The sequence below is a fragment of the Propithecus coquereli genome, unplaced genomic scaffold, assembly GCF_000956105.1.
Source record: "Propithecus coquereli isolate 6110/MARCELLA unplaced genomic scaffold, Pcoq_1.0 Scaffold677, whole genome shotgun sequence".
NCBI classification, from domain to species: Eukaryota; Metazoa; Chordata; class Mammalia; order Primates; family Indriidae; genus Propithecus; species Propithecus coquereli.
In genome coordinates, this window is record NW_012152807.1 from 471138 (window position 1) to 493685 (window position 22548).

The window sequence follows — 22548 nt, forward strand, 5'->3', positions numbered from 1 at the left end:
TCCTCTTGCTCAGGCTGGTTTCGAACTCCTGAGCTCAAACAATCCACCCGCCTCGGCCTCCCAGAGTGCTAGGATTACAGGTGTGAGCCACAGCGCCCAGCCCAGATTTGCTTTTAGTTTTAGCTACAAAACATCCAAAGTTTCACAGCAGGTTCTTTAGGAAACATGTTACTGAATTAAAAATATATATATATTTATTGGGCTCCCAGTGATACATTTTTGTGAATCAATTAGTTCTTCCAAAAAGAATGAGAGGGAACCATGCTATCAAAGTTGATCCACACAACGGTCTTACTACTACACTGTGCGTGGGGTCAGTGATGGGAAGACCAAGTTCTATGTATAACAAATTGTATTAGCAAGACTTCTTGCATAAAGCTTCTTTTGAATTTGTTATGTATTCAATTCTGAGCTACGGTGGTAAGGGAAGTAGGAAACCTCAAAGCATTCATAAGGCAGAGACTTATTATTTTTAATGCTGATCCTTCAAGTGATATTTGAGTTTGAAGTATCAGTTGACACATTGCTTTCAGACTAAAAAAATGACTTAGGAGGATTAGCTGAATCTTAGAAAATATTCAGGAACATGAACCAGAAAAAATCAGTAGAAGGAGGTTGTATTGACTTCATCAGATTGGCTAGTTGTTCCCCCAAATCTAGTTTTTGCTTTTTTTTTTTTTTTTTTATTCCAGGGTATTGTGAGGGTACAAACATTATAGTTACACTTTATGTCGTTGCCTCACCTAAATGCGGGTTAGAGGCATGCCCTTCCCTCCCTTTAGTGCTCCCCATGTCCTTTAGTTGTAGATTTGCCCCTCCATCCCCCTAATCCCTAGAGAGTATTTCTGTCATGTGATCACCCAAGTGTTGATCAGTTAGTACCAATTTGATGGCGAGTACAAATGGATCCCGTTCTTCTGCTCTTAGTTTTTGCTTTTTAATTCATACACTGCTGTTCAGCCAGAGAGCACATTTCCTACCTTTTATCGGAGCTGGGGGGTCCATGTGACTAAGTTTGAGCCATTGTGAATAAAAGTGATGTATATAGTCTTTGTGTTATCTCGAAATGAAGACAAGTCACTTGCCCATGGACTGTGACTATTTCACCTCCCCTCAAGACTTGAACGTGATGGGAACCCAGTTTACACAGTACAGAAGGGAAAAGTCCTCCAGTCAAGGGATAGTTGGAAGGAAGCTGGGTCCCTGAATGATGTCCTGATGGAGAGAACTGCCCTGTCAACCTGGACCAAACCAACTGTGACTTGAGAGAAGACTAAAATTTGATCTTAATCACAGGATGGCTGTAGATGAATGGATAAAGAATCTTCAGAAATGCTTCTAATGACTTTGTACTTTATTTAAGGGTTGCCTTTACATGAGTGGTTTTACAAAATTACCTGCATTTCTATGTTGTGTTACATCTTTAAAGCATCACAAATTATATCTTTTGATTTTCACAAAATCCCTGTGAGGGGATCATTCTGAGGTTTATTATGTTAGTTCCTCAAGGAATTCAAGGGACAGAATAAAAACAATCATAATAAAGGGCACCATTTCCAAATTTGTCCTTGGGTTGCTCTTAATAAGGCTAAGAACTAATCTGTATTTTCTAACTTTTTTTGGAGGGGGGCTTTGTTATATAAAATGTGAATCAAAGTTTGTGAAAACTTTGGCAAAGGAACTTTAAGATAGAACTTCTAGTGAGTAACACAATTCAGTATAGTACTATGATAACAATGGTGCTAATGATGATAATAGTATAATAATAATAACAGCTACATTGTGAATGTTATCATGAGACAGGTTCTGTTCTCTGTGATTTACATTATCTTTGCAAAGCACCTGTGAGATGCTGTTTCTCCAATTTTGCAGATGACATAAATGAAGCCCAGGGAGGTGAAGTATCTTGCCCAAGGGTAGCCAGAACTGAAATCTAATTACATTATAAATAATTTTAGAAAATATGTCCACTTTTGTGCAGAAAAGAGTTAAGATGGCCAGCCTGAGACTGCTGTCCTTATAAAAACCTACTTGTGAAGCCGACCCAGAGCTAACAATTGGGAACTTGAATTTTGGATGAATGTCCACCATTCTCTGAATTGAATGGCTCACTGTGACCAAACTGTGCCAACAATATGGTTTATGTGGAACAGATTCTTTGCTTCTTGGGGTCTGGAATTTGGGTACATACTAGGCACTAGATGTCCAATTGGCTTCCTTGCTAGATAGCATTTCACAAGTGTTAGCATAGTGATGCAATGCCAGGGGAATTAAGCATATCCTGTGTGTGTCCACTAAGCAAGGACTCTTGAAAGCTTGTCTCAGGTTTCCTCTAATCATTGCTTCATGTGCCTTTTCCCTTTGCAGATTTTTGCTTTGCATCCTTTTTTTTTTTTTTTTGGTAATAAATCATAACCATGAGTATGACTATATACTGAGTCCTGTAAGACTTCTTTGCAAATCATCAATCCTGGGAATAATCTTGGGAACCTTCAACATATCTTTTCTCCATGCCATTCTCTCAATTGAAGGAAATAGATTTTATGTTCTACCTGAGTACATAGGAATACTGTATTTCTCAGCCTCCCTTGAAATCAGGCGAGGCCATATGACTGAGTTGTGACCAGTGAAATGTTTGTCACTCCAGGACAGGTCAATCAAATGCCCCCAAAAGTCTTCCTTGTTCTCTCTCTTCTCTCAACTGAGGCCTAATGCAGATGACCCAGTAGAGGATGAGGACACCATAGGCAAGAATGGAAACAAGGAATGGAAGGAGTGTCCTCAATAAAAGGGCAAAAAGGGCCCCCATTCTATTCCCAACTGACCCATATGGGATTAGGAGACAAAAGATAGACAAATCTTTGTTGTTTTAAGTCAATAAATTATTGGAGCTGTGTGTTGCAGCAGTGAGCTAATACATATGGGGACGTGCTGGATCCCACCACCCCAATCTCTTTCTTCCAATCTGTGAAATATGCTGCAAAGGTGAAGGGGATTCTTAAGCCACAGAGATCCCATTACACATTTGGTGGAATAATATTTGATAAGCAATATGGGACATGGATAATCTACCAATGAAAACTCTTGCAATAGAACCAAGAAAGTTTCCTTGTTACCAGTTGAGACTGCTCTTAAAATATTTGAGTAGTACTTGGTAAATCCAATAAAAGATGTTAAACTATTGTGTGTAGTTCTTTTACTAAAAGAGTCATGCTCTTTCACTACTCCTATAATTAGATTATTTTTCAAGGAGAGAATTAGCAGCTCTTTGATTTTACTAGGTAGATGTGAAGGGAATGAAAAAGAAGAAAGTGAGAGAAGATAAAAAATTTTATTGGGTTGGCCTTTGACCTTTTTTGGGGGGTTATTATTCATTTGTAAATATTTATTGCAATATTTATTGTCTTGTTATATATAAGACATAGTCTAAAGGGCTGAGGATAGTGTGGAAAAGAAGGTGCAGCCCCTGCCCTCAGGGAGCTTAAGGAATAGGGGAAGAATCAACAAGCAAAGAGGTAACCCCAAATAAGTACCACACTGGGGAGCACATAGGAAGGTCTCCAAAGTTACTCTGAGATGTCAGAGAAAGCATTTCCATACATAAGTCTTTCAACCCAAAAGCTTGTGAGATAGTTTTGGTTCCTCAGTTTCCCTCACCCTTTCACCATCAAGATATCCACTCAGCTCAACCTTCTCCATCTATCCTAGCCCATCCTTTCTCTCCTCTACTGCTACCACCCTGGTCTAAGCTACATTTCCTTCCTGACTCTCTCGAACCAGCTATTTAGAGAATCTCCTTATTTTACTTTGGCCTTCTACACTCCATTTTACTTACAATAGCATTCTAAGTCATCTTATGTCATTTGGGGAGCACCCTCCTATGTGCTCCCTAGTTATCTTTAAAAAAACCATGCTATATATTGTATCTGAGCTTTTAAAAACCAGTAGCTTCTCAGCACTCTTAGAACAAAATAAAAACTATGTTCCAGGTCCCTGTCCAGTTTGCCTCACTCCTGCCTCAGGGTTTCTGGCTGTTCTGTCTTCCTAGAATGTCCTTTCCCTTCCTTCAAATGGCTGTGTCCTTATCGACATTCTAGGTACAATGCAATGCCACCTTCCCTTGTCCAACAACCCCATCTAAAGAAGCTCTCTGCTCTGCTTCTCTGTAACAAATGTCATCATCCTTCTATCATCACCAGATGTTTCCTTAATTAATTATTTCTTTGTTTATTATCTCTTTTTTCATGAACTCCCCACCCCCACTGAAGTATAACCTCCAAGAGAAGTTACCCATCTTTTTTTCTAATCAATGTATCCTAAATACCTAGTACAGTGGTGGGGACTACTCAGCACTCGGAGAATAAATGATGAAAAAAAGTGTTTAAAAAAAATCTAAGCCTACGTGTGGAGAAGGTGTAGAAGTTTGCCTGACGAAGGAGGAGGGAGTTATAGAGAACAGCATTTCCTGCAGGAGGAAAAGTACAGGCCAAGACCCCTCGGAGGGATGAGCAGCAGCTGCAGGCGGTTCCTCATGGCTGGAGCAGAGTCAACAGGGAATAGTGAGAAGTGAGGCTGGAAAAGTAAGCAAGGGCTGGCTGGTCGAGGGCTAGTTGGTCAAGGGCTAGTTGGGTCACTGCACTACAGAGAGCACCTGACTCAGGGTCTGACCTATAGCAGGTGCTCAACAAATATTTGTTGGATAAGTGTGTAAGGTTATTGAGTCTCTCTTTTAATGGCAATGGAAAGTCATTAGTTGGTTTTAAGTAGAAACTGATTAGGTCCTGTTAGTTCTTTAGAAAGACCTGATCGGGTGCACTAAGGAGAATGGTTCAGAGGAAGACGAAACTGGAGGTGAGAAGCCTGGGCCATTGCGGTCATGCAGGTGAGAGATGACAGCAGCATGTGAGAGGCAGAGGCAGATGAGAGAGATACAAAGACTGGAGGATTGGCCAAGCTTGGAGATTAATTAGATGCAGGGGGTTCTGAGGAAGGAGTCCACAAAGACAACTGGGTTTCTAGGTGACTGCATAAATGAAGGTAACATTTACTAAAAAAAGACAGGTTTAGGAGGCAAAGATGATGAGTTACAAATACTGCATATGAATTTCACTTAATGAAAGTAAAAGCTATTTTAAGAGTTAGGCATTATGTGGATGATGCAGGATGACTTTTATCTGTGATTGGGGCCTAATCCTTTCATTCCAAAATCAGGTACTGAGCAATACAATGGGCCGGATGCCTAGAATTAGGTGTGGAAAATGCCAAGATGAATCAGGCTTGGGACACAGTGTTTAGGAAGCTCATAGATTGAGCAGATACAAGGGTCCTTGGTTCATTTTTATTTCCCTTTTTTTTCTTTAGTTTTCTTGGGGGACACAGGGGTAGTGGGTAATGATGTGAAGAAGAGTTACTACTGCCCTTCAAAGGAAAGTTCCTCTTGAGAACAAGGGTTGAGCAGCAGGGCAATGTAGCAATGCCACCTTCCACACAGGGAACCCTAGCAAGCAAGGGAGGCTGAGTGGTTGGTGTGCCAACCCACTGGACCATCCCTCAGGTCAGGTTCAAAGTGTCCAACAACAGGGGACTAACTCTCGGCCAACGTGGATGTAGTAGTTGTTTAAAAATCAAATTAAATGTTCATAACCAATTGCTAATGGGTGAGTAAAAATAATTTGTAGGATACGTGTGTTATCAACCTCTTTATGTCAAAAGAATCCCTACACACACACATACGTGTGTACATAAAATATACCTGTGAGAATAAAGAAGAAAACTAACAATGGTTACCTCTAGCAAGGTGGGTATAGAGGTTTAGCTAGGATACTTCAATATTCAATGTATCCCTCTGTATGATTTTAAATGTGTAGCATGACATTTTATTAGTGTAAAATAAAAAAGACACAAATAAACCAAGAAACATCCAAATATATACTTAACATAAACTAATGCTTAAGATGGCATCGCTGAGTCTTCATTATGAATTTTAGTTACTTTTGTACTTAAAAGGGTGACAGGAAAGGACTGAAGGGCTCTAATATCTATTAACACTCTTACATCAAAGATATCATGTAAACCATTCCTCATTTATCTTCTTTTCTACCTGGATATCAATATCACATATCTTCAAAGGATAATTTCGTGTCCAGAGAAGGTAAATCACCTGCTCAAGGTAGGAAATGGTAGTTGTAAGGTTTCAGCCAAAAGAGCACTTGTGCTGTACCAGTCCTTGGAAGTCAGAAGTGGGGTCGTGTTAACCTAACTGCTTACCCTTATAGACAATCTTCTCCTCAGAAAGCCCTGCTTGTTGGAAGTCCAACAGAAAACTCTGCTAGAGCAAAGGAAATAACTTTTAACTCCACTCTTATACCTTAATTCTAAAGTACATGAGTAATACTTTGCACTTACGGAAGCTCTTTTATCTGAGTCTTTCAAGAGCTGAACAAAACCAGTTATTACCCACCCCTCTTCATGATTGGAAGGGAACATCTTAATCCCTAATTTGCTGACAGGGAGACAGAAGCTGGCAAGGATGAAGTGACTTATTGAAGGTCGACACAGTCTTATGAAAGACTTCCCCAAGAATAACTCTGAGGGCTCATGACAAAAGAGCAATTGCCTTATGCCATTAGCAGCGTATTTCCCTGTCCTAACCACTATATCCCACTCTTTCCCATGTGTGTGCTAAACTCCCCCTGTCTTCCTCCCCACCATAAGTGAGATTTCGTGCTTTTTATGTAAATGTACTTTGTCAAAAACGTAGATCTCTATAATTTCATCCTCGGTTCCCTTCATCAACTTTAAAGGTCTTAGTGCAGAAGTTCCCAAACACTTTGAGTAGGGTGGAAAAGCCCCATTAAAGAACTCTGGCCTCCTGCTGGTTTCTTTGGCCACATAGAGACCCTTGTAGAAATCAGGGAAGAGTTTGGTGTTGTTCTTGGTGAAATCCCCAAGGAGATGTGTGGATTACAGGCCAAAAACTGAGGGTGCGATGCACTGTGCTTGAGCTGTGACTCCAGAACAAACTCGGCAGCTTTGTTCCACACAAACCCACTGCGATGGGCACACACTGGGGTGACCCTCAATGAGTCAGACCTTTTTACATCTCACCTTGAGTGCTGAGGTATGCAAAGGTGATGGGATGAGATGTCACGCCCATGAGGATGCTGTGTTCTGTAAGACCGTGCCTTAGCAGACTAGAAAACATCTCCCTTGCTGGCTTTGGAAAAGGGAGCTGCTATATGATGGGAGAGCCTGCAAGAGGCCCGCACGGAAAGGAACCACAGGCAGCTTCTCGGAGCTGAGTGGCCCCAGGTTGGCAGTCAGCAGGGGGGATCTCACTTGTTCAATCACAAGGAATTGAATTCCTTGCCAACAACCATGCGAGCTTAGAAGAGGACCCTGGGATCCAGAAAGAAATGCAGCCCAACCAATACCTTGGTTGTGGCCTTGTGAGACTCCAATCCCAGGTCCCAGCTAAGTTGTTTCTGCACCCCTGACCCTTGAAACTGTGAAATAATGAATGGATTTTTTTAAGCCACTAAGTATGTGGCAAATTGTTACAAGGCAATTGAAAACTAATACAAATATCTTTATTTTTTAGGTACGGAGGGTAGTAACAACATTTTTAGGTAAAAAGGACATTAACAAGTATTAAAGTGATGCCTTACAGATATATCTGATTCTAATAGATCTATTGACTTATTATAATTCAAAGCAGTGAAAAAAAAAAAAGAAATAGGGAAAGATTTGAAAGAGGAAGGAGCCAGGTGTCTGAAGCCTAGAGGTCTAACTACTTGCAACTACCTATCTCTCATCCTGTACCTTAAAAATGGGAAGAATAGGCTGTAAATTATTAATTAATGAAAGGAAATGCCAGAGAGGCATCACCATATATTAAAACTTAATGCCCCAGTAAACCATTTACAACCGCTTAAAATTGAACTGAAGTTATACTTGATTTTGAAAGACAGCAGCAAAGCAAGATTATGAACCATGTATACAGACACTTGTATGACCTTCTAGGTCAGTGGTTCTCAAATGTGGCTTTCTGTTCACTGTCTGTTATAACATGAAATTTCTTAAGAATTACGGAGTTGGGAATTATTTTAAAGGATTCCTGAGCATCACCCCAGACTTACCTGAATCGAAATGATCAGAGGTGAGACCTGTTATACCCACAAACCCTAGACACACACACACACACACACACACACACACACACACACACTCCACCCACCAGGGACCTCATGAGGTTCCAATGTAGCCAGTCTAGTCATCGGTGTTTGACATTAGAGGACTCTTTACAATTAGGTAGATTCTTTTTGTGGTAGAAGCATCTTACAGACCTTATACATGTACTTCAATGTTTCTCAATCTTGGCTGCACATTAAAATTACCTGAAGAGCTTTATAAGTCCTAATGCTTAAGCTTTTTTTCCAGAGCAATTACATCGGAATCGCCAAGCATAGTACCCACTATTTTTAACTTTTAAAGCTCCCCAGTTGATTCCAACATGCATTTAAGTTTGAGACTGCTGATCCATAGATAATACTTTATATCTTTCTGCATCTTTTCTAATATATAATTATATAGTCCAATATCCGAAACACTGCCTTGGAGGTATGTAGGCCAACCGTGACTGCCCCACTTTAATGGAACACACAACCAAAGTTGACCATTTGGGGCCATACAGGAACAACTCCTTTTTTGTTGGACTTCAGGTTTATCATATTTATGTCTAAAAGAATGCAATGTAGTCATCATGATCCCAGTTTATAGACAAAGAGACACAGATCTGAGTCAGAATAAGCTTCCCCAACAAGATATGACCCAAGTGACACCACAGCGCATGATGTGTATGATGCGTGCACTATACTAGCAATTCTCAAAGTGTGGTCCCCAGACCAGCAGTGTCAGCATCATCTGGGAACTTGAAAGACATGCAAATTCTGTGACTCAGTCCCATACTACTGAGTCATAATCTTTCAGGAGAGGGCTCAGCAATCTGCATCTTAACAAGCCCTTCAGGTGACTCTGAGGATCACTAGTGGTGGAGAAACAGTGCACTGTATTCTTCTCCATCTCTATCAGCTGCCCACTTTGGGAGACTCAGCCCAGCATATGGCAAGAGAAATAAAAATGTGTGGGTGACTCAGTGAGACAGGGTGAGGGGGGGAGATTTTCTCTCACTATCTTCCCTTTCTCATATTCTCTACCGGGTACAATGAACACCATCTGGGTGACGGACCATGTAACCAAAAACACTGGTACCCCCATAATACTTTGAAATAAAAAAGAAAGAAAGAAAAGAGATGGAATGCTCTAAGGGATATCACATGGGAAAATACTGGTAGTGTGCTGGTATTCTTCACTTGCAGGGGTGCCTGGCCATGTTGAAGCACTTTCATACAAGTGTGACTATTTTAAGATGTTGATGACTGGTTTATCCTTTTAATCAAAATGTGGAGAGTTTTAAAAGGTTTCATTAAAAATGAATATCCCAACTGTTTCCAGGGAAATGCTTTTTGATCTTAAGGGCTTTGAGATAATTGGTGTTCAGGAAACCAAGGGCAGTTGGTTTGCTTTCTCTGATGGAAGCTGGGGCGGATTGCTGCCATCCTGAAAACACGCGTGCTGTGCTGCTGACCTGCTTTAGTATCTCTCTTGCTATGCTTCCGGGCACATTTATTGAAGTTGTACATTTGACTAGGGGGAAATCAAAATTAAAAGGCCACTCTTGTTTGATTTATCAGAGATGTCGATTAATATTTTCTGAGCAAACTGTGAAGTCCTTTCTATTAAAGAAGTATATAAAATAGGCTTTGGGCACATTCAGACCTGATGGAAATTTATCTCATGGGGCTGGGTGAGGCAGGAGATAAACAGAAAGCAATAAGGAAGAGAAGAGAAAAATATACGAAGAGAGGAGGAAGGGGAAGAGCTGAAAGAAAGGAGACAAGCATTGACAAGGGGAAAAGACAAAAGAGGTAAAGAAAGGAGAGAAAGGAGGAGTGAATAAATAAGAGGTGAGGTAATAAGGATAGGAAAAAGAGAAGAAAAGAGGTTGGGAAAAGAGGGAAAGGGTAGAAATGAAAGAAGAGAGGATGTGTAGGCAAAGGAGAAGAAAAAAACAAAAGAAAGCAATGAATGTAGACTTGGGAGCCTGGCAATTAATTGTGAAGTACCACTTATATAAGACACACTGCAGAGATGCTCACTCCAAAGGTTAATGATGGTAGTAATCATGATTCCAATTTGCAACAAATGGGATGAAAGGCAGCCCAACCCCAAATGGAGAGACCCTACAGTGGAATAATAACATAGCAGCAGTCGAGGAACACAGAGATGCTGGGAGGTTGGATTAAGTTCTCCTGTATGTGACACCATTTTGTATTTGATGCATGATCCAATGTTAACAAGAAAAAAATGTTTGCTTATTAATGGATCTCTGAATTACAGCAAAGAAATTTAGATGTTCATGTGAACACATTTGAAGTTTTATTTTGTGATTAACCTCCTCTTAGCACTGACTTTTTGGCCAAGACCTGGTCTCCTACATTTCTTTCCTTACAATCCTTGCTGCCTGGTGGTTTTCTACTGCCAGGGGTCAGTGCAGCTGTTTTCATTGTAAGAGCTCACTCTCTCTGAAGCCTGGAACCACTGTAGAATGGGCATAACTAATAATTTTCTAAGCTAGTTGTCAAAGTTCTTTTCTCTGTATGCATGTTTATATCTGTGTATTTTCTTGATGGATTACCCATCAAGATTCCTTTTAATCAGAGGCCTGTGCATGTGTTGAGCACCCATCTTTGTCAGAACCTCCCTCACCACCACAAAGGCCTATACGTTTGCAAAAGACTATGCTTTGGAGAAGAAAGGAAGGTACTCTGCATAATGGGGGGAGAAAAATTTAGAAAGCCCAGAGCAAGGAGTGGGGTGAAGAGAAAAATGGGAGAAAGACAGACCCCATTCAGTCACAGAGATGGCAGGAGCTTGCGTGCAATATGTATGATGAAATCCTATAAATATATTCTGCAGAGTCAACTGGAGTTACAAATTCTCTGAGTAAATTTTTTGTTGTGGATTCCAAAGAAGAGGTAGAGTTTCTTCTCTGGTCTGCATGAGGTTGGACAAAGGCAGCAGTTGAGGTAGTCAGATCTGAAGAGGCCGGATTTAGCAGAAATCTTTAGACACTATAGACTTCTACATGCCATGGAATTAGGACTCTTAGTGGGTGTGTTTGGGAAGAGATCAAAGTAATTTAATTTGGATCTCCAGGGGCACCTATAGCTACTTTGCTTTCCATATCTATGAGAACAAAATATATGCTAGGGCATGTATGCCAGTTGATAGACAAACATTTGTCACCTTTAAGGATGAATTGTTTTTAAATAGATTCATGAGTGCAAGTCTTCTCTCTGTATTTAGACTGTGAGCTCCTTGAAGACGGAAGTCTATCTTATCTGGCTTTTGAATAACCTGCAGCATCTAGCTTATTTTACTAAATACAAACCATATTCAGTACGAGAGTGTGCCTCACAGACTGCCTGAATCCACTCACTCTCTCTCACCCTCACCCTTTGGTATGCATGGACTCTCATTACTTTTGAAGATGATTCTCCAAGGAGAGAGGGCCGTGTGCATACTTGGATCACAGAGAACGAGACACAGAGCTGAGCTATGGACACTTATGGTTTAGAGTCATTGGCAGCATGGTCCTTTACAGACTACAAAACTGGTAGTAATTTTTCTCCAATGCAAGCAATAGGTTCCTTCCTGGGTCCCCGTCTATGTTCAAGACTCAAGTCAAGCACCAGACTATAGTTAAAAAATAAAGAAACAATTGGAGCTTATTGAAATGATGTCATTATAGCTAAATAAGAAAAAAATCCCAACTAAGAATTGAATTGAGTAAACCTTTTCCATTACCCATCCTTGCCAGTGACTATGTTATACCAGCATTAGTGTGCCAAAGTGAATCAAAGCCCAAATGGACATCGACTGTATTCATTTCTAGGGAGGAGCAGTATGAAATGCACAGATGATGGGACTCTCACAGAATGGTACATCTTCCCTCTTCCCCTCTCACTTCTCAATGCTCCTTTGAGAACAGTGTGAAGGCAAAGTCAAAAAGAAAGTTCTTACATTCTTAAATCCTCTGTAGAGAATCTGAAGCTCTTTCTTGGTGAATTTGCTCTGGGCTTCCAGAAGCTCCAGGGCCTCAGGCCGATGCCTGACGGTGGCCATCTCCAGCTCATCTTCCACGCTGTCTGTGGAGCAAACCAGAAAGAGTCTTAAGGCGGGTCACTGCTCACAAATGCTACACACAGCAACACAGAAAAATGGAAAAAACCTTTGCTAGATGCACATGATTTATCCACAGAGGAAGAATCCTCACACTGCCAATGATGGTCTTTACATTTCCCAAATTTAACAGTTTTAAGCTAAGATACTTCTACATGATATTTTTTTGCACATTCTAGTCATCAGTATGAACATTGCAATTCTAGCATTTTTACAGTGCAGTTTGAAACATGTAAAAAAATCACCAACAATCCAATCTCAAATCTGTGTGTATATACTAAATACTAGTTATAAAAATGGAATTGTTGTTTAATAACAATTGGTATCACCCTATGTAGCATGCAACCACCAGACAGAACTCTGCTATACTGTCCAAGGATTCCATTGAAATCAAGGTATTTTGCCTGGGGCTACAAATAAAATGCTCAGATCAGGTGTGAACATGGGTAAAAGAACCAGCAGACACTTTGATGGGCATAAACCTGGCCTCATAGGTGCGTACTGGATGGATGGGAGGCCTACAGGATCTTCTGTTTAGGCCCCATTTTGTAGGCAATAGAGCCCATAGCTATAGGTAAGCTTTAAAATATTGTGCTATGCTTTGTGAATTATATTTAAATAGCAATTTCTCAAGGACACTTTATGCAAAAAGAATTATATGTTTGAGAAATGCTTAAATTTTAATGTAGTTTTGGAACAAAATATTGAAATATTAATACATAGATTTGAGAGGGTCTGCTACAAAAAATCCAGTTTAACTTTGTGTATTTTGCTTAACCCATCCTTCATCTTGATATGTCCTAATTACTACCATCAAGGAGTTTACAAAAAGCCAGTAATAGTGATGAAACAAATACTTGGAATGGCTGTATTTGTGAAATGAGTAACAGGAGATAAAAGCAAACATCTGTTTTGTAGTTTTCACATTATAATAATTTATTTGGAAACAGCGACATGGAAAAGCTTCAGAATAGTGATGGATGGATAAGAATAATAGAAAAAGACATGAAGAGATGGGAATGCCAAGAATAACTCTGAGCTAACAAGAATAAAATTGATGAAAAAGTAAGTAAATGTGCACCTAACATATGTGGGAAGAGCTAAAAAGTAGCTGGAAAAAGGCCAACTAGACATTAACAAATTGACCTCAGGCTGGGCTTTAGAGGGAAAATAACAAAAGCCAAAATGGGGCTCCTTCAATTTTCTCCTTCTTCACTTGAACAAGTAGGTTGATTCTACTCAATGGGTCCTAAGATACAGAGAGGATGAAGGAAAATGTTGCTCCTTAAACATTGCTGTTGATGAGATGATGTGAACTATATTATATTATTGTATTTGCCAATGCAGAAATAAATGCCATGCAACAGAGCTAATGTAAGTAGATAACACCAGATAGAATGACTCTGCTTTCTCGAAAAATGTCTGATGCAAGCTTCTTTGGAATCATCTATAGTATAATTTCTTCAACCCAAAATGTTATTTTCTTTTCTACCTGTTAAAATGTATATATCTTTCATGACCCTATTTAAATATTAGCGCCTCCTCTCTGAAGCCTTTCTGGATTGTCCCACTATGCAGAATGGATGACTTCCTGGTCAGAGTTTCCACACCCTTCCTGTTATACAGCAGGTATAACAAAACCTTATGATCTGTTCATGTTTGTTTTCTCCATTGTGAATTCCTTGAAGACAGGATCAACGTCTTACATATCTGTATATCTTCTGGACCTAACATGGAGTCTGATACACCACAGTCACTCAAGAATGATTTGGCTAATAAATGATGCTGTTACTCAAGTTTCCATTCCTCTGGAGCCCCTTGAACTTCAGCTGCCCTCTAGGGAAATATTTTTCAAACTGAAGTTTGCAGGTTATTGGTGGACCTTAAATGTCTTCTTTAGAATCACTGTGTTCTCTCTTCAATGTTCCAAGAAACACAGCATAGGCAAAAGTAGAGAGAATTGCAATTAGATTTTCTGAGCAGTCTTTCAATCATAGCGTAACCTCGTCTAGACCTAGTGACTCTTCTACCGGAAAGAAACAAAACAGCGCATTAACCTCTCGACCTTTGTACTGCGCAGCAGTCTGAGCCGCACAACCCACAGATTTCTTCCTCCGCAGATGCCAAGTCTGAACAAAAGGCGCAGGGCTGGAGGATCAGTATAAGTGAATTAAGTATGTGTGTGATAGGATGATCATCACATACAATATTCAGAAAGTACCACACTTGAAGTGTCTGCCTGCAGCTTTCTTGTTTTTCCAGCTGTCTGGTACCTTACTTCTTAATGACTCCTACATGCCAAAGGGCCGTTTCTATTTCTAGGAGGCTGACAGGCTCTAAAAACATACCTGAAATCATCAGCAATCACCAGCAAATGATAAATTTAAAAAGCATCACCACCAAACCCAATCAACTCTGATTCCTGGAGGCAAACTCTGTGGGGAGCACAGCATGACTCCACACAGCACTCTGAATTCATGTTGTGACTCAGCCACCTTTCAAGAGCATGCATTTTAGGGGATTTCAATATAGTACCCAACATTTACTGAGCTCCTGCTATATGCCAGGAGAATGGGCTAGGTGTCTTATTGGCATTATTCTAATCGTCACAATAACCCCCACGATGAGGTAAAATTGTCCATTTTTAACATACATGCAGACAATCTCATAGAGGTGAAGAAATGCATGGCCAGATGTCACATGGGAAAAAGATGGAGACAGGACTTACACCCAAGTCTTTGATACCACAGCTTATGTTCTTTCCATGTTGCCACACTCTCTCTTTCAAAGTCGTCAGATATAATAATGATAAAAATAATGACAACCTCTCTTCTCTCCTGTACTGTCAAACTTTTCAGAAAAGCTGATTATATCCATTGGGTCCGTTTCCAACATCTTGCTTTTCACTTAATCTACTGCAATCTGATTGCTGGTTCTTTGTGTCCCCCCAAATTCATACATTGAAGGCTCAGTTCTCAACATGACTGTATTTGGAACTAGGGCTTTAAGGAAGTAGTTATGGTTGAATGAGATCATAAAGATAGGACCTCGATTCAGTAGGACATGTGTCCTTATGAGAAAAGGAAGACACGTCAGGGATGTGGGCTCACAGAAGAAAGGCCAAGGATACAAGAAGACAGTATCCTGCTGGTACGTTGATCTTGGACTTCCAGCCTTTAGAACTGGAGAAAATAATTTCCGTAGGTTGAGCCACCCAGTCTGTGGGTATTTTGTTTTGGCAGTCCCAGTAAACTAATCCATCCACCTATATTCCAATGGCGTACAATACTGATTAATAAAAGCAGATCTTGTTCACAGAGTTTGCCCGGTGAGTTCTGGGCAGTTTGCTAGCTAATTATATCACTTAATTTTCATAACACCCATCAAGAGAGGGATTATCATCCCCTTTTTATAGATGAGAAAACTGAGACTTGGAGAGTCTAAGTAACTTGGCTTAACCCAAGTCACCCAAGATCAAATGGCTAATTACTGATGGAGCAGAGAGGTGTCTTCAGCACCCCAAAGTCTAGGTTTTTAAGCATTATGCTGAGATTGTTAATAAACTTTTGGAGGGTGATGACCAAGTCTGTGAATGCCACCCTGGGAGCAGGAGCTGTTGTATCCCCTCCTTTTCCACTTCTCATTGTAACCAATAAAAGCCATTCCTTCTATTAAAAAAAATTGTTATTAAAAACCACCAGCCTGTAGAGAACTTTTGCTCCAAGCCTGGTTGTAATTTCAATACTGACAGAAGTTCAGTGAGATAGCTATTGTTGCCTTGATTTTACAAGGCGTAAACTGGGACACACGGAACTTCAATAACTTACTCAAGGTCACACAGCTAGTAAGTGACAGAGCTGGGATTTGATTCCTGGCTTTTTGACACCAAAGATCCTGAGCTTAGTCAATATGCTATTTTGAGAGATGGTAATAGTTATAGTTTTTGATTCAAAATCCTAGAGGATAAAACATTTTAAACTACAAACCAGTTGGCCATTGAAACTCCAATGCCTCAATTCCTTCCAGGAGAAACATTCCCTGGGCATTTCGAGATCACCAGGATGGCGGACAAAGCTGTGCTGTTAAGAAACCGGTGGTAGAATAAGGTACAGAAGTGATGGGATCTCAGAGCTGGAAAGACCACAGAAGGCGTTTTTTTTTTTTTTTTTCCCCCCTGCATTTTACCACTGGGAAAATTAGATTCAGGAAGGCTGAGTGGTTTGTCTGGGACAAAAACCAGAACCTCCTGAACAGTCTCCAGGCTCTGCCACAGTGTAACCACTCAGGCATTTCACTGAGGAGCTAATTCCAATGCTGCATTTGCATCCTGAGATAAGCTAAATACAAATAGTATTTTAATTCATGTATCTTCTAACAGGTTTAATTTTAATCAGGCAACAAATTCCCAAATCCAGACACTTTTGAGCTTCCGGGCTGTCTCTCTTTGTTCTTTGTGCCTTAGATTTAAGTCTCTCAGGGCCAAGGTTATCCTATGTCTGAGTCAACAGTCCCCTCAGGCCATGATGCAATTGGGCTAGAAATTGGAATTCAAATCATTTGGGAACAGCAGAATGAGTTTTGAAAATAGGCATCTTTCTCCTCTTTCTCACAATTTCTCTTAAAATACAGTAGAAGCTATTACAACTCAACTCATAATTATGCAAATTTGACTATCTGAGATCAACCTCTACGCTCTGGAACATTACTACAGAACATCATCCTTTACAAACAACTATGAGTGTGAGTCCTGCCTTCTGAAGACATGTGTTTGTAAATAAGGCTTCTAATGCAGAAATCAAATCATTTTGTCAAGAATCCTATCACTATTTTGAGGAAGCTGAATCAGAACTCAGGCCATACACAGAGGATTGAGTCCTTACCCGTCATAGCACAGGTCCTGCCAGAATGCTGGCCAGATTGGTCCAGCAGCATCAAATGTGGCACTCTAAAAGTGCCCAATAAAAGAATGTGAAATAAAAGAATAACTATTTGAAGTATTCCAAGAATAGTGGGTATATCTACAGGAAGTCCCATTTCTAAATACAATATGACCCTTCTTTAAAAATACATGTGTCCAGGAAGGACAACCAAGAAGCTAATAGAGCGGTTGCTTCTAAGGAGAGGAGCTGGATAGCTGGGGGGACAGGAGCCAGAGGGGACTTCACCGATGTCACCGAATCCTTTTTACGTATCCTTTGACTTTTGAACCATGTGACTGTACAGGCTTTTTAGAATAAATTTTTAAAGATTTAAAATAAATAAATAAATGTGCCTATTTTTTCATTATAAAAAGATCATAAGTACTATAACTTTAAAATTCAATTGATTTATCTAGACAAAGCTTCAGCCTGCTTGATTTATACTGCTTTATCTCACTTATAAAAATATCTTTTGAATCTTCACTCCTAATGTTTACCTTTGATTGCATCAGTCTAATAGTGACTTGATTGGTATGGCAATAACATCATGACGAAGTTGGTTTCTTTCTAATGATATGCTACATATTATTAAATATTTAGAAGCTTGGTCCAGTGGCTGGTATTGGAGGAGGGTTTCCAGTGCTGGAAGATTCTTGACCGCAGCATTGGAAACTACCCCGAGAACCTTTGGAATAAAGAGGTGATGCAGTTGTTTGATTAATGTTCAAGTCTGACACATCAGGACAAAGATAAAGCTGCCTGGAGGAGATTTCCAAAGCTATTTTTCATGGCACTGACATAATTTCTTTCCTCCCTGCCTTTCTACTTGAAAAACTTGCAGAGGCATGGGCAGCATGCTCAGATACTCAGCATTCCATTCCTAAGTTCCACTGCTCACAATGCTCAAGGAGCTTGGCCTGATAATCAGTTGAGAAAACAGTTTCAGGGTGTAGGAATTTGCTCAGGCTCACACAGCTGCAGAGCTGAGGAGTGAGGTGGGGGAGGGAGTCAGGATCTGCCCCAAATCTCTCTTTCCTCTTCCTCTTCCTCTTCCATCATTTGACTTCTCTGGATGGAGAGTTCAAACCTGGGCCAGGCCCTGTAGGCAACTCTTTAAACTTTGCCAAATTTAAATGCTTTATCTCAAGGCCCCGGGACTCCCTTGATTTTCTGTCTTCCCAACTATTCACCCATCCACCCACCAAGAGCTATTTTAAGGTGCACGTGGAGAGCATATGAACAATTAATCCCAAGCTGATCACACGCAGCCTGCGAGTAGAAAGCAATCCATCCATCTGAAACACTGCAGGAATCCCAGACCATCCTGAACAATTGGAACACCAGTATGTTAGTTAGTCTGACTTGTGTTTCTGCAACCCTGACCTTGAAAGTAAGTTAGGACCAAAAAAAAAAAAAAAAAACCAAACCTCTTATAGTTGGTACTTTATCCTGTTTAATCTTCGCATGTCACATTGAAAATGAAAAGTTGTTTGAAAATGGCCAATTATTTTGAATGTCTTCTATTACAGGTGGTTGTTGGCAAAGACATTGCAATTTCTATTCCAGAAGGACTTGAATTGCTTTGCAATTTCATGATTGAATTCAATCACTTATATACCAACCTAGAGATGAACTTCCGGTGCTATTTTTCACAGCACTTATGAATGGATTGTCTCTACCTTATTTATAAACATAAATAACTCTTCAACAAGGTTAGATTTTAAAAACTAATCACCTAATTGAAGTGCTTATTATCAGCATTAATCCATCTTATTGGTACAGTAAGTCACGAATAGCCCCTTACAATAGAAGCTATTATTTTTTAGGCTGTAGGGTCTTAACTGATTTTTGGCAAATGAGAGAAATAAAAATTATATTGCCAATCATAACGCACAAAGAGAAAATCCAAAATAGAAATGCTGGTGGTGGGGGTGGGGGGGCAGTGGGGGAGGGAGATGGGGAGAAGGAAACAGAGAATGTGATTGAATTTATATAGAAAGACCAAAAAGGATTGATATTCTAGTCAGGAAAGGCAAAACATGACGGGGATTACGATCAAAGAGAAAAATTTTCTAAAGTATTGAAACATGGAGAGAGACGAAGAAAGATAGCTCAGATGAGTTCACTAAATTAAAAATGCCCTAAGAAAGGAATTTCTCTTGAACTTTGATAGATTTTCTCCTTTTGTCCTAAAAATCTAATATTAAGAACCACTTTTCATAGCATTTTCAATATGGAAGCGCTTTACATGTATCAACTCGTAAAAATCCCTATCAGTAGAACATGAATGCTATATTCCTGTTCTACAGATGAAGACACTGGCACAGAGAGTTTAAGTAACTTGCCCAGGGTCACACAGTAATAGAGTAACACAGTAACTCTGGGAGTTCTTGTTCCAGGATTCATGCAATTAACTATTCTACTATTCTGCCTTCCCTAGAACAGGAGAGAGAGAGAATGATGTCCCATTTATCTAGAAGTCACACACTCAAATAAGAAACAGAAAATTAGTAGCAAAAGAACTCCAAGTAGAAAATAGAGTTATATTAGAATTGAAAGTTGCCTGAATCCAGTCCCTTAACTGTGTAAATTAATATCCAAATACAGAGCCTTAGCTTCAGTGGCAGAACTGGGCCTAAACCCTGGTCTCCTTGAATCCTAGTCAAAGTGCTGAGCACTTTGCCAATGCCTGTCGCAATGTCCTTCATCAATAAGAGTGACCCCATTGCCACTGTATCCATGGTTTTAATAAGCTTCTGACTCCGCATCATAAGCAGGTGCGGATGGGGGAGGAGGGGAGTAAACAAGCAGGAGCACATGAGCCACAGTAATGACATCTAACCTTTGATGGCTGGTTTTTGTCATAAACAAAATTATTTTCACTTTCATTATTATATCTAAGCAATGTGATTACTATATTCATCAATATTGTCATTCTGCTTTTACAGATGAGGAAATCAGTGTTGGAAGGAATGACATAACTTATAGAGGACATAGAAATAGGAAGTTATGGAGTCAGGACTTAAACTCAAGCTTCCTGACCCTAATATGTAGAAGTGACAGCTAATTGTCTGAGAACAAAGAGGGGAATATAAAGCTGAAAAAGGTCATGAGCATATTAGAGGAAATAGTAACGATAAAAAGTCAGTGACCAACTTTTGATCTGTAATCTTTACTTAACATGCTTACTTTACTTAAGAAGGTGACAGAGAAGTGACACATTTTAAAAAAATTGTTAATTGAAAATCGCAGCACTATTCACAATAGCCAAAATATGGAAACAACCTAAGTGTCCATCGCTGGATGAATGGATAAAGAAACTGTGGTGTATATACAATGGAATAGCATTCAGCCTTCAGAAGAAAGGGATCTTGACATTTGCCACAACACATATGAACCTGGAGGACATTATGCTAAGTGAAATAAGCCACACAGAGAAAAAAATAATGCTGCATGATCTCACTTACATATGGAATCTAAAAAAAAAAGTTGATTACACAAAGACAGAGAATAAAACAGTGGTTTGGAGGGGGAGGAATTGGGGAGATGTAGGTCGAAGGATACAAAGTAACAGATATATAAGATGAAAAAGTCTAGAGATCTAATGTAAGTGAAGGCTATAGACAATATTGTATTACATTTGAGGTTTTTGCCGAAATAATAGATTTTAGGTGCTCTTGCCACACACTCAAAACAGTAACTATGCGAGATGATGAATATGTTAATTTGCTTGACTGTAGTAACCACTTCACTATCTATATGTATATCAAAGCCTCATGTTGTGCAAATTAAACATATACAATAACATTTAAAAAATTTGCACTTAAAAACTTATTGTAAAGGAATAAACATATGGAAATATATTTATGCAAAATATGGTCAATTCATAAGATGTTACTGTGCTGCTTTAGAAAGTAGATAGTAAACAGATGGAATCAATCATCTAAGGAGTTAGAAAGAGCTTGGGTAAGCTTAGTAATACTAAATTTCTGGTGGTATATTAGGGGATGATTCGGAGCTATTATCAGTGATGGCAATAATATGCTGCCACAGAATATTTATCCATTATGGCTATATTTAAAACAGAATGGGAAAATTGAGCAGCAATCTGAGTTTTGTTATGTTCCTTCTACTTTCAAGCTTGTTTCTTGGTTCTGAGAAAGGTAGACTGTTTAGTCTAAACGTCAGCTGGACATTTATTGTGTTGCTCAAATAAGTTAGTAAAACTCTCTAAGTCTTACTTCCTTCATATGTTTAATGGCATAAAAATGGACATAAAATACTACTTAATATTATAGAATAGGGTGACGGTGGGCTTTAAATGAGATAGTACATGTGTCTAGCACATAGTAAACACTCAGTGATAGTGTTATTGTTATTATTTGTAGCAGTATTAGAATTATGTCCAACAATATCTAGTGTCCCCCTTTAATGTAATGAGCAGGACAGTGCCTGGGAGCACTAATGCTGGCAAATTATTCAGTTGCTCCAAATTTTTGTTTTTTCCTGGGTCTATTTCCTAACTCTGGCACTGGACCATGTATTTAACCTTGCCAAGCCTCAATTTAAAGATCTACAAACTGAAGATAATATTTGTATCAATTTCAGAAAGTTATTCTGAGATATCGAATTACTTATTGGCAGGCAGTAATTAATCAAGAAATGACAGAAATTATGATTATTAATAATTATTGCATGCTTCTCAAATGAGACATTATTGTATTAATAGAATCTTGAGGAGTGAGAGCTCTGGAGCAGCAATTCTTGAGTTTGAATTCCTTTTCTGACACTTGTTAGCTGTGTGACCTTGGGCAATGTGCTTAGTCTCTCTGCGCTTTACTTTCTTTATCAATAAAAGGGAGACAACTACAGGACCTACTGCAAAATGTTGTCGGGGGTTGAAAGGAAATAATGTGTATAAAACATTTAAAATAGTGCCCGGCATATAGTGTTTAAAGTATCAATTGCTATCTCATGTACTTATTAATAAGTCCTTTGAAATGAGTATTATTTTGCCCATATTAGATGGATAAATTGAGGTACAAGGAGTTTGTGTAACTTGTCCAAAGACACACAGCAAGAGTAATTTTGTCAGTCGCCGAAGTCCTTGCCCTAAAAATTGTACCAAGCTGCTTCTTTTTTTGTAAGGACTATGCACAGATGAATTACTTATAGTGGGATCCGTTAGAAACCATAGCTCCCTTAGGGCCTTTTATATTCTTCCAGTTTGATAGTGATAAGAGAAGAAGGGCCATTTTTTGGAATGGAATTTTTGACTTTTAGACAATAACCGAGGTTTATAGCCTGTCATTTCCTCCCACACACC

At 39.4% G+C, this 22548-nt stretch overlaps 1 protein-coding gene across 2 annotated transcripts in view; it reads right to left on the bottom strand.

The window, feature by feature from the left end:
* The window catches only part of KCNIP4 (Kv channel interacting protein 4), a 239841-nt gene that overhangs the window by 98216 nt on the left and 119077 nt on the right, over window positions 1-22548 (bottom strand). For both annotated transcript variants that reach the window (XM_012660758.1, XM_012660760.1), the window contains exon 2: window positions 12145-12269. In XM_012660758.1, the coding sequence (XP_012516212.1) occupies window positions 12145-12269 (125 nt within the window). The remainder of the gene's footprint in view (window positions 1-12144; window positions 12270-22548) is intronic.